General features: G+C 44.8%; 1 protein-coding gene across 1 annotated transcript; it reads right to left on the bottom strand.

Annotated features, from left to right (window-relative positions):
* Positions 1-8,859: 8,859 nt before the first annotated feature.
* LOC128901891 (heterogeneous nuclear ribonucleoprotein K-like) lies at positions 8,860-16,220 on the bottom strand. Its single transcript, XM_054184044.1, has 7 exons — positions 16,034-16,220; positions 14,011-14,090; positions 13,093-13,190; positions 11,690-11,746; positions 10,186-10,229; positions 9,169-9,241; positions 8,860-8,952 (listed from the first exon to the last, which is right to left on the bottom strand). Exons 2-7 carry the CDS (start codon positions 14,057-14,059, stop codon positions 8,860-8,862), a joined length of 414 nt encoding a protein of 137 aa, XP_054040019.1. The 5' UTR covers positions 14,060-14,090; positions 16,034-16,220.
* Positions 16,221-16,823: the final 603 nt, after the last annotated feature.

The following is a 16,823-nucleotide window of genomic DNA, read 5'->3' as shown; positions in this document are numbered from 1 at the left end:
AGCTAATCTAGTCTTACAAAGAAGTTGAGCACTGCTCTAGCTTTAGTAGGGTTTTCATAGGATGTGTTGGGTTGGAAGGGACCTTTAAAGGTCGCCTAGTCCAACCCCCCTGCAGTAAGCAGGGACATCTTTCACTAGATCAGATTGCTCAGAGCCTCATCAAGCCTGACCTTGAATGTCTCCAGGGATGGGGCCTCCACCACCTCTCTGGGCAACCTGTTCCAATGTCTCACCACCCTCACAGTGAAAAACTTCTTCCTAATATCTAATCTAAACCTACCCTGCTCTAGTTTAAAACCATTGCCCCTTGTACCTATCGCTACATGCCCTTGCAAACAGGCCCTTGTAGGCCCCCTTCAGGTACTGGAAGGCTGCTATAAGGTCTCACCAGAGCCTTCTCCAGGCTGAACAACCCCAACTCTCTCAGCCTGTCCTCATAGGAGAGGTGCTCCAGCCCTCTGATCATCTTCGTGGCCCTCCTCTGGGCCCCCTCCAACAGGTCCATGTCCTTCTTGTGCTGAGGGTTCCAGAGCTGGACACAGTACTCCAGGTGGGGTCTCACCAGAGCAGAGTAGAGGGGGAGAATCACCTCTCTGGATCTGCTGGCCACACTTTCTTTGATGCAACCCAGGATGCAACTGGCCTTCTGGGCTGCAAGCGCACATTGTTGGCTCATGTCCAGATTTTCATCCACCAGTACCCCCAAGCCCTTTTCCATAGGGCTGCTCTCTATCACCTCATCCCCCAGCCTGAATTGATAGCGAGGATTATCCCAACCCAAGTGTAGGACCTTGCACTTTGCCTGGTTGAACTTCATAAGGTTTGCACGGGCCCACCTCTCCAGCTCATCCAGGTCCCTCTGGATGACATCCCGTCCCTCGGGCATGTCGATCACACCATTCAGCTTGGTGTCATCAGCAAACTTGCTGAGGGTGCAATTGATCCCACTGTCTGTGTCATTGATGCAGATGTTGAACAGCACCGGTCCCAGTACGGATCCCTGAGGGACACCACTTGTCACCCCTCTCCATCTGGACATCGAGCCACTGACCACCACCCTCTGGATGCGACCATCCAGCCAGTTCCTTACCCACCGAACCGTCCATCCTTCAAATCCATATCTCTCCAACTTAGAGAGAAGGATGTTGTGGGGGACTGTGTCAAAGGCCTTGCAGAAGTCCAGATAGATGATATCCGTAGCTCTCCCCTTGTCCACTGATGCAGTCACTCCATCGTAGAAAGCCACCAGGTTGGTCAGGCAGGACTTGCCCCTGGTGAAGCCATGCTGGCTGTCTCGAATCACCTCCCTGTCCTCCATGTGCCTTAGCATAGCTTCTAGGAGGATGTGTTCCACGATCTTCCCAGGCACAGAGGTGAGGCTGACAGGGCGGTAGTTCCCAGGGTCCTCCTTCCTACCCTTTTTAAAAATGGGTGCGATGGTTCCCTTTTTCCAGTCACCAGGGACTTCACCTGACTGCCATGACTTTTCAAGTATCATGGCGAGTGGCTTGGCAACAACATCAGCCAATTCCCTCAGGACTCTGGGGTGCATGTCATCAGGTCCCATATACTAGTTTGCTGTTCTTGGTCATCAGGGAGGGTACGCTTTCTTTGACCTTCCTTTCCTGGTTGATGTACCTGTAGAAGCCCTTCTTGCTATTCTTAGCATCCCTTGCCAAGTTCAGCTCCAGCCGCGCCTTGGCCTTCCTGACCTCATCTCTACATAACCGGGCAGCATCCCTATACCCTTCCCAGGACACCTGATGCTGCTTGAACTGCCTGTGCAGTTCCTTCTTGCCTTTTAGTTTGACCAGCAGGTCCCAGCTCAGCCATGCTGGTCTCTTCCCACGAGCTGCTGGGTTCCGGCCTGGGCTATCTGCTTTTCTGGCTTCAAAAAGCCCCCAAAGGACCCCCTTGCCAGTCCTTTTTGCTGTGATTCCTTTCCCCAGCGCGGACTTACCTGCACTGGAGCTGGTCTCCTCAGTGGTGTCTCACCACCCTCATTGTAAAGAACTTCTTCCTAATGTCACCGAAATCGGGAATGAACTTCTTAACACCAATGTAGTCTTAAGAAGCAGGCATTCTTTTATTCGGTGCCGGAGACATGGGGGATCTCTCCACCTAACATGTCCACTGAATGCGAGATTCAGAGAGACACATTTCCATACAGAATATGCATGCTCATTACATTTCCCAGCACTCACTGCCATATTCATTACATTTCCAGAACTCATATCCATATTCATTACATTTCCAGAACTCATTTCCATATTCACATCACCTTGGCACATGCGCATTAAGTCTGTTAGGGGCTTCATGGTAGGTTTTGGGTGGTTCCTAGTGGTGTACGGTGGCTGGTTTGAGCTGATGATAGAGGAATCTCTTTGTGTGGATTGGGGAAGATAAATGCAGAAGCTTTTGCAACTCCCCCATTTATTTTGCAAGTTTGTTATTGGTCCCTCCAGTCTCTTCGAGGATGTGGTATTCTTCGCTGTTTGTTCTTCACAAGGAGTTACATTTACCTATTTACCAGACTCTCAGTCCCTGGTTGTAACATCAGTGTTATTGTTGTTGTTTTCCCCTTTCCTTTGCTGTTCTGTTAAACTGCTTTGTCTCAATGCACCAGTTTTGCCTTTTTCTTCCAATTCTCCCCCGTGGCTGGGAGAGGGGTGGGTGGGGAGGGTGAGAGAGCGGCTGTGTGGTTCTTTGTTGTCATCTGAGGCTAAACCACGACAGCTATGTAAACACCATGCTGAAATATGAGGACTAAGCAGATGAGAAAAAATTACATGCAATCACAGTACCTTTCTTTTTATATGTTGGAAATTGTTATCTATAGAAGGGAACCCTGTACAAACACAAATTTAGATTGGTTGTTCTTAAGAGTTAATAGACTTTTAAATCTTAGTTGTAGTATGAATGCTCTCATCTGTAGTAGCTCACTACATTAGATCTTTAGATATGGTATGATAGCATAAACATTTTTACTTTTCTGAAGGAGTATCCATTACCAAAGCATTGTATTATGCCACCATGACACTTGACCAAGTTAGACATGTATTTCACTCTGACACAGAAGTCCTTTTGCCTTTCATTGAAGAGAGCAATTGTGTACTGAATTAAAATGGAACAGTTCTGTTAGAGAGGTTTGGAGGCTCTTTCCTCACCTGTCTTAAAATGAGTAAGAAAAGTCCTTAGAAACTACTATGTTTTCCTTCTTACAGAGATGAAGCAATATTTGAGGTAAGTTAGTTCTAACACTGAGTTTTTTATGGTAAGAACTTACTCCTTACTGATTGTGGCTTTAAAGAATAGCTGTTGTCTATGAAAATTCTTCTGAAAGGATAGTTAGTTCAGAATTGATCTAAAATTTGTGAATCGTTGGGGTTTTGTAATCCAGAAAATGGTAGGTGAACAGCAATGTTTATGTGGATGTTAATGTATACAAAAGTGCAATAAGAAGAAACATTTTGCTTTAAATCAACAGAGATGGTCTAGATAATGAAAAGAAAATCAGACTTTGAAACTGTTCTTTTTAATATGTAAATTGGTATTAGTAGTAAAAATAGGGAAGAGGGTTTTTTTAAATAATACTTTCGGACCAAAGTATACTCTCTTTTTTGTTTGTTAAAATGGGGTAAATGGGGATTTCTCTCTGAAAACAAAATCGTAGTTTACTAACAATAAAAGAATCTTGCTTAAATTCTTGAAATACGGTTTTGTCAGTATTTATAAGTCCTGAACTAGCCAAGAATGTATTTCTTATGACAAGACGCTTTTTTCCAGAGGAAAGCCATTTTTTCATATGCTGTCTCTGTCCTCATCACTCTTGGAATTAATTTTCAGGGTTATGCTTGTATCCCTTCAAAGGAGATGATGTTCTGTAAATATCACGTTTTCAGTAGCCATTGTTGTTGTCAGCTAATAAAACTGGCGGGCAGGCAGAGCTCAGCCTCTTCCAGCTATTGCCTGTTAGAGCCTTCACATCCAATGTTTTTGTCTCATCTTGGGCCTTCTCTGACAAGCTTTTACCCCTGTATTATGATACTGTCCAAGGTCTCTGTTGTGGTTTAGGCCGAATTGGCCAATGATGAAATGATGCTCTCCCCCCACCTCTCACTCAGCCAGTTCTCTCAGGTACTTAATACCTTTTTCCATGCTGGTCCATTTGGTTGGACAGCATTCGATATCATCCTTAAAGGGATACCTGCCCTTTATGGCTGATGATAGCAGTTGCCTCCAAAGACTGAGAGTGTTTGTACTTCTCCCAATTGCTTCATCAATACCTCCATCTTTGGACAGGTTTCCCAACTGCTTAGCTTCTCTACCTTCTAAGTCTATGGTATATCAGCCCCATTGTCCCAGCATTGGAGCAACCAGGAGATAAGTGTCTCCCCTTCATGACGACTAAAGTCCTTCCTTATAGTTCACAAATCCTTCACAGTGAAGAATTTAATGATTATCTCTGCACCTGAGTCCACCTCCTGCGTTAACACTGCCTGAGAAGGACCCTTTCCTTTATCTGCATTAGAAGGACCCTCTCCTGGATCTTTGTCAGAGGAACCCTCTCCCATGCTGTCTGGCTTGGGCTGGTCTCTGTCAAAAGAGGCAGGGGAGTGAGCTTTCTTTTCTGCTTCCTGATCACCGGGGCAACTTGTACCAGTTCTGCTGGAGTTTGAGTAGCAGCAGTACTCATTGTCGGGGCTGGAGCAGCCGGTGCCGCTGCGGGCGGGGGAGGGGCTGGCGATACAGGTGTTGGGGGGGCGGGCAGCGGAGTAACTTTGACCACAGGCTGCTGCGTGACTGCTGCTGGGATGGGCCGGGGCCGTGGCTTTTGCCGGTACGGGCGGAGGCGGGGGCCTGGCCGGTGCCAAGGCCTGTGCCCTGGCTTCCACCAGTACAGGTGGGGATGTTGGCGTGGCCAGTGCCGTGGCTGGTGGGGGGGTAGCCGATGCTACTGGCTGTGGTCTGCCTTGGGCAGTTGTTTGTGTCTGTGCTATCTGTGATTTTGCCCGTGGGGTTTGAGTAGCAATATCACATGTCACATAATACTCACTCCTGCACTGATATTTAAGAAAAAAACACCCCTGCAACACATTCTGGAAAACCGACAACAAAATCAAGATCGTATGAAAGTAACATTCATTCTCTAAACAGCCCGAAGGTTTTCCATCCCCTAGTTCTGATGGTGTCACTTTGGCATAATCATTAAAGGGCAAAGTAAACTTTCCCCAGGTAAAACCAAAAGTGTAATTAGTAAAGGAATCCATCACGTGATGCTCGAGATACCTCTCTCTCCAAGGAGAGGAGGAGGAGTAGAGAGAAAGAGATTTACAAGTTTAGAAGGAACTAAACTACTTTAATGAAATATTAATAATAAAATAAAAAAGAAATAATGAAATAGATACAGTATATACAAAACCGTATCAACCTCACAGAATGACATCACTGTCAGGCACTGGGGAAGTCCCAGACTGGACTCAGACACGGGTGGGAACTGGATTCCAAAGCTGGAGTCAGGAACACACGGATCTGGATCAAAGGCAGATGAACAGGCAGGGTCCTCCTCGGACGTCAGCCATTGAAGAAAAGAGATTGACCCTTTGATCCCTCAGCTTTTATACTGAGCATGGGGCAGATGGGATGGAATACCCCTGTTGGTCAGTTTTGGGTCACCTGTCCTGTCTGCTCCTCCCTGCAGGTGGGACCCCTCTACACTTTTCGGCTTCTGACCCTCCAACAGGGCAAATAACGAAATTAGCTGACCTTGGTTGTTATAGCAATAAGTATAGGCAAGAGCCTCTCTGCATACCTTTCCTTGGCACTAACTGTAGACATTGGTCTTATCACTCTGAGAACAAACAGTTTCTGGCACAATATGCTGTTAATTTCAGAGAGTTAGAAGAGGCCTTAGCTAAGAAGTAAAATTACTGAACAGAAAGTTGGTTCTGTTCTATCTCAAACCAGGACAGTCCCAATTGGATCAGAACTCCATTTTACCCCTTATAAATATACATAATGTTTGAGATAAATTTTGCCTGAAAAGTCAGTCTGTTTGTGGGGTGTGGTGTGTGTTATTTATTTAATCTTTATCTTTCCTCCCTCGCACCTCTTTTTCTTCCTTTATCTTTAGGATTTCTGTAGCTAATAAAGGAAATGAGACTGGTAGAATTGTGACAATGTACAACTACTGTGAATCCACACTATAATTAATGTTGATTCAATAGATTTTGCACGAAGGACTATGTGAATGACCAGAGTCAACCCCAAATATCATACTTTTGTCAGGGTTGACAGTATAATGTCAACTGACAGTATATATTACAGTGGGGGTCTGCTAAAGGCCACCTGACCAGGAAGACCGAGGCCCTCTATAGACAGATAGGAGCAGCCTCATATTCACAAGTCTTGGTCCTCATGGGGGACTTCAACCACCCCGATATTTGTTGCAGGGACAACACAGCAGGGCATAAGCAATCCATGAGATTCCTGGAATGCGTTGATGATAACTTCCTTCTCCAAGTGACAGAGGAGCCAATGAGGAGAGGTGCCATGATGGACCTTGTTCTTACCAACAAGGAGGGACTGGTGAGGAATGTCACGCTCAAGGGCAGCCTTGGCTGCAGTGACCATGAGATGGTGGAGTTCAAGATCCTTAGGGCGGCAAGGAGGGCGCACAGATCTTCAAGAATCTGCTTGATGGAGTACTGTGGGATAAAGCCCTGGAAGGAAGAGGGGCCCAAGAAAGCTGGCTAATATTCAAGGACACCTCCTCCAAGCTCAGGAGTGATGCATCCTGACAAAGAAGTCATCAGGCAAAAACACCAGGAGGCCTGCGTGCATGAAGAAAGAACTCCTGGACAGTCTCAAACAGAAAAATAAAGCCTACAGAGGGTAGAAGCAAGGACAGGTAGCCTAGGAGGAATACAGAGAAATTGTCCGAGCAGCCAGGGATCAGGTTAGGAAAGCTAAAGCCCAGATAGAATTAAAACTGACCAGGGGCATCAAGGGCGACAAGAAAGCCTTCTATAAGTATGTCAGTGACAAAAGGAAGACTAGGGAAAATGTGGGCCCAGTCAAGAAGGAAACAGGAGACTTGGTCACCCGGGACATGGACAAGGCTGAGGTATTCAACAACTTTTTTGCCTCAGTCTTCACTGGTAAGGGCTCTAACCACACTGCCTGAGTTGCAAAAGGCAAAGGCAGGGAGGGGGAGAACGAGGAACACCCCAATGTAGGTGAAGATCAAGTACAAGATCATCTAAGGAACCTGAAGTTGCACAAGTCTATGGATCCTGATGAGATTAATCTGCAGGTCCTAAGGGATCTGGTGGATGAAGTTGCTAAGCCACTATCCATCATATTTGAGAAGTTGTGACAGTCTGGTGAAGTTCCCACTGATTGGAAAAGGGGAAACATAACCCCCATTTTCAAAAAGGGAAAAAAGGAAGACCTGGAGAACTACAGGCTGGTCAGTCTCACCTCTGTGCCCAGCAAGATCATGGAGCAGATCCTACTGGAAACTATGCTAAGGCACATGGAAAATAAGGAGGTGATGCTGACAGCTAACATGGCTTCACTAAGGGCAAATTGTGCCTAACAAATTTGGTGGCCTTCTACGATGGCGTTATAGCATTGATGGATAAGGGAAGAACAACAGACATCATCTACCTGGACTTATGCAAAGCATTTGATACTCTCCTGCATGACATCCTTGTCTCTAAATTGGAGAGACATGGATTTGATGGATGGATCACTTGGTACATAAGGAACTGGCTGAACAGTCGCACTTAAAGAGTTGCAGTCAATGTCTCGATGTCCAAGTGGTGACCAGTGACAAGTGGCGTTCCTCAGGGGTCGGTACTGGGACCAGTGCTGTTTAACATCTTTGTTGGCGACATGGGCAGTGGGATAAAGTGTACCCTCAGCAAGTTTGCTGATGACACCAAGCTGTGTGGTGCCGTCGACAATGCTGAAGGGAAGGGATGCCATTCAGAGGGACCTGGACAGGCTTGAGAGGTGGGCCCATGTAAACCTCATGAAGTTCAACAAAGCCAAGTGCAAGGTCCTGTACGTGGTTCAAGGCAATCCCAGGCACAAATAAAGGCTGGGCGGAGAACAGCTTGAGAGCAGCCCTGAGGAGAAGGAGTTAGGGGTGTTGGTGGATGAGAAGTTCATCATGAGCTGGAAATGTGCACTCACAGCCCAGAAAGCCAACCATATCTGGGGCTGCATCAAAAGCAGCGTGGCCAGCAGGTCAAGGGAGGTGATTCTGCCCATCTACTCTGCTCTTGTGAGACCCCCACCTGGAGTACTGCATCCAGCTCTGGAGCCCCCAACATAAGAAGGACGTAGACCTGTTGGAACGGGTCCAGAGGAGGGCCACGAATACGATCAAGGGGCTCTCCCTATGAAGGCAGGCTGAGAGAGTTGGGGTTCTTCAGCCTGGAGAAGACAAGGCCCCGGGGAGACCTTACAGCAGCTTTTCAGTATCTGAAATGAGCCTACAAGCTGGAGAGGGACATTTTACAAGGGCATGTAGTGATAGGACTAGGGGTAATGGCTTCAAACCCCCTCCCCCACCGCCCCACCCCCCTTCCTCCCATTCCAGCTCCTTGTAAAAGTTAACCCTATTCCTGTCAGATCCAGGACATTATCCAACCCTTATTCTATACCATCTACATCATGCTCAGACCTTACGGTATCCAAATAATTGCTACCACTTTTCCCTGTCTTTGATATATACGTACATATATATACATAAAGATATAATTCCCTTAGTCTATGGGCCATCCCTCTAAAAGGTCCATTGAGTTTATTTAATCCATGACTTTGGTCTCCATCTGTTATAACAGCGTCTCAGGGCAGGAGAGATTGTGTGTGGTGCTGGACTGTTGCATGCTGTATTCGGAGCTCATGGCTGGTGTACCTGGTGCAGCTCATGCCCACGGTCTGCGGGTTGAAGATGTCGATCTTGAGGAAGTTGCTGGGTGCCAGTTGCTGAAGCCATTTCTGGTCCCATCACTGCTGCACTTTTCTCGGGTTCATCAAAGTCCATCCTTCATTAGTTTGGGTGATTCTTACTGTAGTACAACTGATAACAATTAGAGTAATGATGGTGTGCAGTGACCTCTACCTCTGAAGTAGAAACAAACCTAAGAGACATACCTCTTCTAAAGTAGGGATAATCTTCTTCAAGATTTCTCCAATTGTCTCTGTATCTGCACTTATACTCAAGATGCTGTTAGAGGCCAGTGTCAGAAAATATGGAGAAGGTGAAAAAGTAGAAGTAATAAATTTAGTATTCATAATCATACACAAAATTCTAACAAGACAGACTACACAGAAGAACTTACAATTAATATTCCCCATTTAAAGTAAACCTGTTCACTGGATTTACAACACATGCGTATTTGTTTATGACCAATATATATGTGTGATAAATTTAAGACTAGGTAGGTCTTACAGAGAGCAAGCAAGCGAGAGCTTTTGGAAGGGCTTAGATTAAGCAGGCAAGAAATTGACGCGGAACTGAAATAGAAGTGAATATTCACATTCCCCACCACCGCTAATTTAGTATACCCTTGCCATTACATTGGTAAAACTGGTACACCTTCTTGTAGAAAGAGTGGGGATATACAAGTGGTCAACATTAGATCTGGAGTAAGGTTGAGAGACTAGTTAAAAATTAGATTACTAATGGTCTCTGCAAAAAAGGAATATAAATACAAGGAAAAAAAAAAAACAAAACAAACAAAAAAACCCCCACCAACCCCCCCAAACAAACAAAAACATAACACAAATGAGAAGTGACGGAAAGTAAACTAGAGTTAGTATTTCATCAGAAATAATTATGAACAGACAATGTTGGGGGGAGCAGGGTGGGCTACAAAGACAGAGCAAGAGACTCTTGAAACAATTTGGTTTATAATGCAGTGAATATGCAACACTTGAAGCTGTGCTCCTTCCATTGAAATAAAATTAGTGGATTGTTTGGGTGGCCAACTCACGTAAAAGTTCAGTGACAAAAAGACTTAATGGGGAAAATAAGACAGAAAACTTTTTAAAAAAAAAAAACAATACATGGTCTATAAGGGGATACTATTTAATTATACGAAAGGCAGGTAATAAAATACATTTCTCTCTTTCTAATCAGGCAGTGAGGCATAAACTGTTGGGACATACCGCTCGGGGCCACTGCTGTCTGGGACTGAAACACTTGCATTGTACTGCATTGGTCATTGGCGTTCGTGGATGTTGGCATTGGGCATGGGTATTCAATCAGAAGTTGTCAAGTATGGTACCCGTTTGGCAACGAGCACATTTTTGGGCATAGCCAACCAGGGTTTTCACATGGGCGTTCAGGGGCGGATGGGCCAACGTCATGGTGGGCAACGCAGGGGCAAGTCGATCCAGTACATGGGTAACGGAGATATATGGCCAAAAAAACAAGGAGAGGGAAAAGGGGGAAAAGCAATAAATTTTAATTTAATACAAACTATACTCATTACTCTCAGTTAATGAAGCAAGTTTAAGTTCTTCTGAAGACTAACACAATAATGGATTGCTACATCAACTGTGGCTTAACAGTATGGATCTTAATGAGTTACTTTATCTGACTAAACTACTTTTTACTTTTAACATAATGATGTTTCAGTAGCAGGCTGGCTCATGAATGTAGACACAAAAACTGTTGAGATACGTATTACTGAAACCTTGGGCAAGTTGGGAGAGTTAGTATTCCAGACCAATTAAGTTATCTGGACTTAGGTGATGTATTTATTTATTTAAAACAAACAAACATACTAGCTGCCAAAGTTAGCAAGTGTATGTATGATTCCTGACCATTTCAGCTTAATCCTCAATTCTAGTTGCTACAGTTTATGAACTTAGATGGAACTGATTTTGTAATGATATATTAGCAAATATTGTGTTGAACACAGTTTTGCTTGAAAAAATTGCTGAAATTGTAGCTGATGCTAAGTACAGGAGTGTAAATAACTGGAATTTAAGAAGCATTTCCAAGTTTTATAAATACATAACATTTATGCTGAACACGTGCCTAATCACAAGTCAACCCGCTATAAAATATGAATAGGTAAATAAGTCATGACCATTTAAAAATGCTTCCAAGTAACAGAATAAAATGTTTCTTTACTGTTCTATATCCGTATTTAAATCATGCAACCTTAACACAAGTGTTTTTGTGCTTTATGTCCAAGCTGTTACAGTAAGAACAGATGGACCATTATGTTGTTTTGGTTTTTTTTTAAAGGAAGTTAAAGAATTCCTTTATCACTGGGTTAAGCCAGCCACCTGCAATAGTTTTCAACAGGACTGTAATTGATTCACACGTATGGGAAATGGTATGGTTAAGGGTTTTAAACTTTGCCAATATTTCTAATTAAAGATGTTAACTCATTTGAAGCGTGCAAATTAGAGGAACCCTGTTTGAAAGCAAAGAGGTTTAATATAAACCTCTCCTCCCACATAACTCAATGTGGGTTTCAGTTACAACACAAACTGAAAAACTAAATTTATCTCCTCTAACAATCATTATAAATGGCTTATAATTAGATTATTGTTTAGATTTTAATTTCTGAATTTTTAGAAATGTATGCAATCAAGTTTTCAATGTAGTGCTCTGAAAGAATTGGTGTTAAATCAATTCAAACTCATATATACTCACATCTGTACGAAGTGCCTTAATATTTTTGCCACCTTTTCCGATCACTGCTCCAGCATTCTGGAAAATAGTTTTTAGAAGTTATGTTATGCTAATACAGCACAGACTACAGTTTTGGACTGAAGACTAAGAACAATGTATCTATTTCTGCATTACCTTGTGGGATGCATTTAGGGGTGGGGTGGGGCTTGTTTTGCTTTTGAAAGGTTTAAATTAAATTGAAATATAAACTGACATGGGGAAGAAAAAAAGGTCAAAACAGCTCTTACCACTGAACTTTGGAAAGAGATAAAAATACTCAATAATATTATTTCAATTTCAAATTTAAGTTTCTAGAAAATTCTGCCTGTGTTAAAACGATCTCATAGTTTAGAGTATGACTGAAAAAATACTTTATGGGATTCCATGCATGTTATGTAGGTCAAGGATTTTCCCAATTTATTTGATTTTATTATTTTGTTTTAATATGCTCGCAAATTTAACTTTCGCACTCAAAATATTTGATAATTTCAAATGTTACTTTTGGTTTAAACCTATGTAACTCAACTGACCACTCAGGTAGGTACAGTCTGAAGAACGTAAAGCCAATATAAACAATCACTAATCTCCAGTTGCTAAAATCAACAGGAATAAACTCAGATATTCAAGAGGGGCAATTGTAAAACTACATTTTTACCAGGCTATTTCAAGAACTACATGCAAAATTATTGCTTTTATTATGCAGTTCATACACGATGCTAACAGCACCACAAACATTTTGCATCACTCCACATAACTTGACTATTCAGCAGAGTTAAGGTAACATTCCCCTGCCCCAACACAAAAGACTGAGTTACTTCAGACAACACAAACATCTGTAACGACTGAAAACACTAAAGGAGACAATTTATACTAGCCAATGAAGCAATTGCAATCCCTGCAACATTACTCCCATATTTCCTCCTGTTGATACGTACAGATTTACTAAATCTGGGAAAATTACTAAAATCCTGAGGAAGTCCTCATCTTGCCTCTCATATTTAATTTACAATCATAATCTGATCATTCTCTAAACTACTTGCTTTCTAAAGACTAATACACAGTCATTACCCTGGAAACAATTACGTTCCATTTAAACATAAGTGGCTTATAATTTCTATTGTTTTATTTTTTCAATGAGTACTTTTTTTTAATCAGAGAAGTCCCATAGATCATTAAAGACTCATCCTTGAAAAAATTTATTGAAGATAATACCATTGCAATACACTTCTACTATAATTCATGCATACTTACAAATATTCCTATCAAGTTATTTTATTTTAAATAAAGCACACGTTCTTTCTAAACATACACCACAACATACACTTTGTCACCACTGTCTTAAGCAACGGTATAAGCAGGAATATAGCGATACTGAAAAAGCATACTTTGCTTTGAAGCAAGATGCGTAATTCAACCATCTCATCTGTATTCCGAGATCTTTTGAAGGCCTGTTCTTCTTCCATATCTTCTGCAGGACGTTTGCCTGTAGACAGGTCCATAGGGGGGAAAAACCACAAACATATATTTAAGTTTCTAAGTCACAACGAAATTGTATATCAAGCTTACGCACTGTATTCCTAATGAAGCATTCCCTCCTATTAGCCCAACGCTAACTTCTGACATCTACCCCGAGTATCTATAGCACAGAAACAGTTTTTTACTTCATCAGCCTACGTATCAATTAATTATTGAACTCATTCCAAATCTATGAACTACAGCTGAAATCAGAATTCTGCAAACTTAGTGAAAAATTTATACGTTGTTTAAAGCAGTGCTGCATCAACCTACCTAGTACTTCTTTTACAATTGAAAAAACCTTAAAGCCCAAAAGATCATAAGTAGTTTGTCCAATACTGACATACTGGTGGAACAATAGGAAAGCAATATTTCAAATAGCTTTGAAACACTGGCATGAATCAACTCAATGCTAATGCCTTAACTCTTCTTTACTAATTATGTCCAAAAGGTTTTTGTTTAGCTAATATTTAGAGATATTTCACATATATATATACACAATTCCTTCAAAGTAACAACTGCAATAAATAAAAAACAGTAATAGATATGTCTGACAGTATTTTTACATGATCACACTGTCCAGACAAGTACTGAGTATTTAGCTATCAAATATTTTCAAATCCTTAGTTATAACTTTTAGTTACTTATGCCATGTCTAAAATACTCCCAAAGAAAAATTGCATATTGATGATACAGAAACCATGTAAAACCATATGGGACACTTAACTGAGACTTAAAAAGGTTCTCTTTCCCCCAAATAAAATAAAATAGTCCTTTAAAAAATTTACCATTTGTCTCTGTGTTGGTAAAGGTCTCCTCCTGTTGTTCAGTCTCCATTACCTTTTATTCTTAGGTGTGCAGATAAACCCTGTTGCAGAATAAAAAAAGGTAGTACATCTATTGGGGGGGGGGGGCAAACTGTACATTGTACTAAAGGAAAAAACAAAAAGAGATGCCCACCCGCCCGCTTTTAGAACTTACCAGTTTTATATACGCTTGCAGAACAAAACCCAAGTGTTCTGTGAGAGATCAAAACCTAACAGCCTACTGCTTCAGAAGCCTACGAAAACAGCATAGATCAGGCTCTGTTCACTTACAGGTGAACAAAAAATGCTATTTTTCCCCCTTGGATTTTATTGCCCAACTTCCATAACCTGAACAAACGGTTGACACTTACTCACGTATCCGTGAAGAAAAAGCGGGGTACGTTTAACTTTTTAAAACATCCTTTCAATCATCTGTTAATTTCTAACAGTTACCCCGTTTGTGCAGGCTAACAGCAAGCACTGCCGGTAGGCATGCGCTCTTTTACAGCCGCTGCTGACAGACCGCCTTCCCAGCACATGCTGGTATTTCCAGGCCCCTAATTTGAGCTAATGGAAAAGCGCCGCTTAAAGAACAGCCAAGTTTCAAACAGACGTTGCCAGAGCGCGGGGGGGGAAGAGAAATTTCACCAGATTCAAATGGCTAGACCTTCCAGACCCTCTTCTATTTACGACACTCCCAAAAATTTTAGAGCTGCGGGGGGACGAAGTGTAATATAGTGTTCAGGACAAGATACTCTCGATGTGCTCTGTTGTGTAAATCGAGTTTGCGGGATTGGCTAACACAATAATTTTTAAAAAGTCGAAAGGATAAAACGGCCACGAACATGTTGTAGAGGGCTGGGAGAAGCCGGCGCGTCTCTACCCCGCTTCCTCTGGGACGAACGGCCCTTCCCGCCCAGATTCCTCTCCTTCCACAGCCCATGCGCAAGCCGCGCCACGGTCTGACATTAACCTTTACCCCTCGCACGGCTTCCACAGCCAGTCCGCCCGCCCGTCACCGCCGAGCGTTCGGAAGACCAGCTCGCTCCCAGAGGAGAGAGGGGGAAGAGGCGCCGACGGCGTTACATAACCCCCACAGCCCGAGACCCACCTCCGCGGTGGCGGGGACCAGCAGAAATGGCGGCCGCTGTAATGGCGCCTACCCACTGCTAGGCGGAGCCGGGAGCCGAAAAGCCATCACCACGCGGTCACAAGATTTCCCTCGCTCTGCCCAGGGAGACACAAAGGAGGCACTCGGCGGCCCTCACCCGAACTCGAGCGGGGCCGACAGAACGCAACAGCCCCGCCACGAGAAGAACACTATCGCCGCAATCGGCACTAAAAGCAGGCCCTGCTGCAGAGCGCTTCCCAATCAGTTTGACACAGCCGCTTCCGCACAGGCCGCAGCCGAGAGCGCCCTCCCTCCTCTTCCTCTCTGCCCGCCATAATTCCCAAAAGCTCGCCCCATACACAGTTACTCAGGGTAGGCGCAGGAAGGCGGCGGCAGCCGCTCCCCCGGCCTTAGCGCGCACCCGCTAGTGCAGCCGGCCTGCATCCCATCGCTATTCCGGGAGCCGCATCAGTTGGGCCGCCGTGCCCGCACTAAGATCACCGAAGCGCAACGGCTGCCGGCAGAGACACAGATCACATTTTTCGCCCTTCCCTCAGGACAGGTGGTGCCCCTCGGGCTCGCAGGTTGCGCCAAGCCACTCCACATTAGTTAAGGAAGAGTCACTCCGGGCCCCCTCTTTCTCCACACAGCAGTCCCCGTACCTACTCAATTCCGCCGCCCCGACAGTGGGGAAAAGCGCTGTCTCTGCGGGGGCCCACAAAAATCCTGGGTCCCGGCGGCGACACAGGCGTCCCGCGTTACTGTGTCACACAGTAGCATGGAGAGGGGTGCGATCAACAGCTCCACTTCCATCGGCCCGGCTTAGTTCTCCCCCCACAGCGCGCGCGCAACACCCCATCCTCACCATCAGCTACGCGCGCGAGCCGCGCTTACCTGCACCCACCACGTACGAGAAAGGCGAGCAGATCCCACCACCAACACACGCATTCACCAGACGACTAGCCCCGCCACCTCCTCTCCTCCCCCCAGTGGAGACCCACTGCAGTTCCGTTGGGTAAAGCAGCTGCCCGTCAGGGCAGGGATGGCCTCTAGTTCGCCCCGCCCTCCGTGTGGACCACGGCGAAACGGGCCTGGGTATCACGAGGAGAGGAGCGCGATTCACCGTGCACCGCCGTAGTGTGCCTGGGTTGTTTGTTTGTTTTACCTGCCTGATGGGAGCCACGAGAAGAGCAGCAACGACAACGGAAGGCGGTAAAGGAGAGAGAGAACGACCTCAGTTTTTTTGAGGAAAAAATGGCGTCTGCGAAAACTCCGCCTTGTGCTTGTCCCCTAGCACTAGAGGAGGTGGAGCAGGCTTCTTGTGATGCTTAAAGGCGCGCGTGGCTTCACGCCTCCTATTGGCTGTTGGGTTGCGCGGGGTTTTTGGAGGCTGTGCACAGAGAGCAGGTGTATTTCTTCTTTCTTCCCACCCGCAGCTCGGGTGATGGGAGGTAGGCTGCCCTGCTGGTTCTGCCCGTTCGTTCGGCACCACCTCTGCCCTGGATAAGTGTGGGGTGGCTCGGCTGAGGGTAGGGTGTGGGGGAAGAGGCTTGGGCTCAGGCTCAGTCAGCCTGTTTGAGGAGTAGGGAGGTATGTGCCCCGTCCTCGATATGACTCTGGTGGGGCCGGCCATCTCACCTCAGCGTCCATCGCTGTCCACTGTAGTTTATCGGTGCCCGCAGGG

This window comes from Rissa tridactyla, chromosome W (genome assembly GCF_028500815.1).
Source record: "Rissa tridactyla isolate bRisTri1 chromosome W, bRisTri1.patW.cur.20221130, whole genome shotgun sequence".
NCBI classification, from domain to species: Eukaryota; Metazoa; Chordata; class Aves; order Charadriiformes; family Laridae; genus Rissa; species Rissa tridactyla.
Note: the sequence above shows the minus strand (reverse complement) of the source record. Positions and strands in the feature narration are given on the sequence as shown.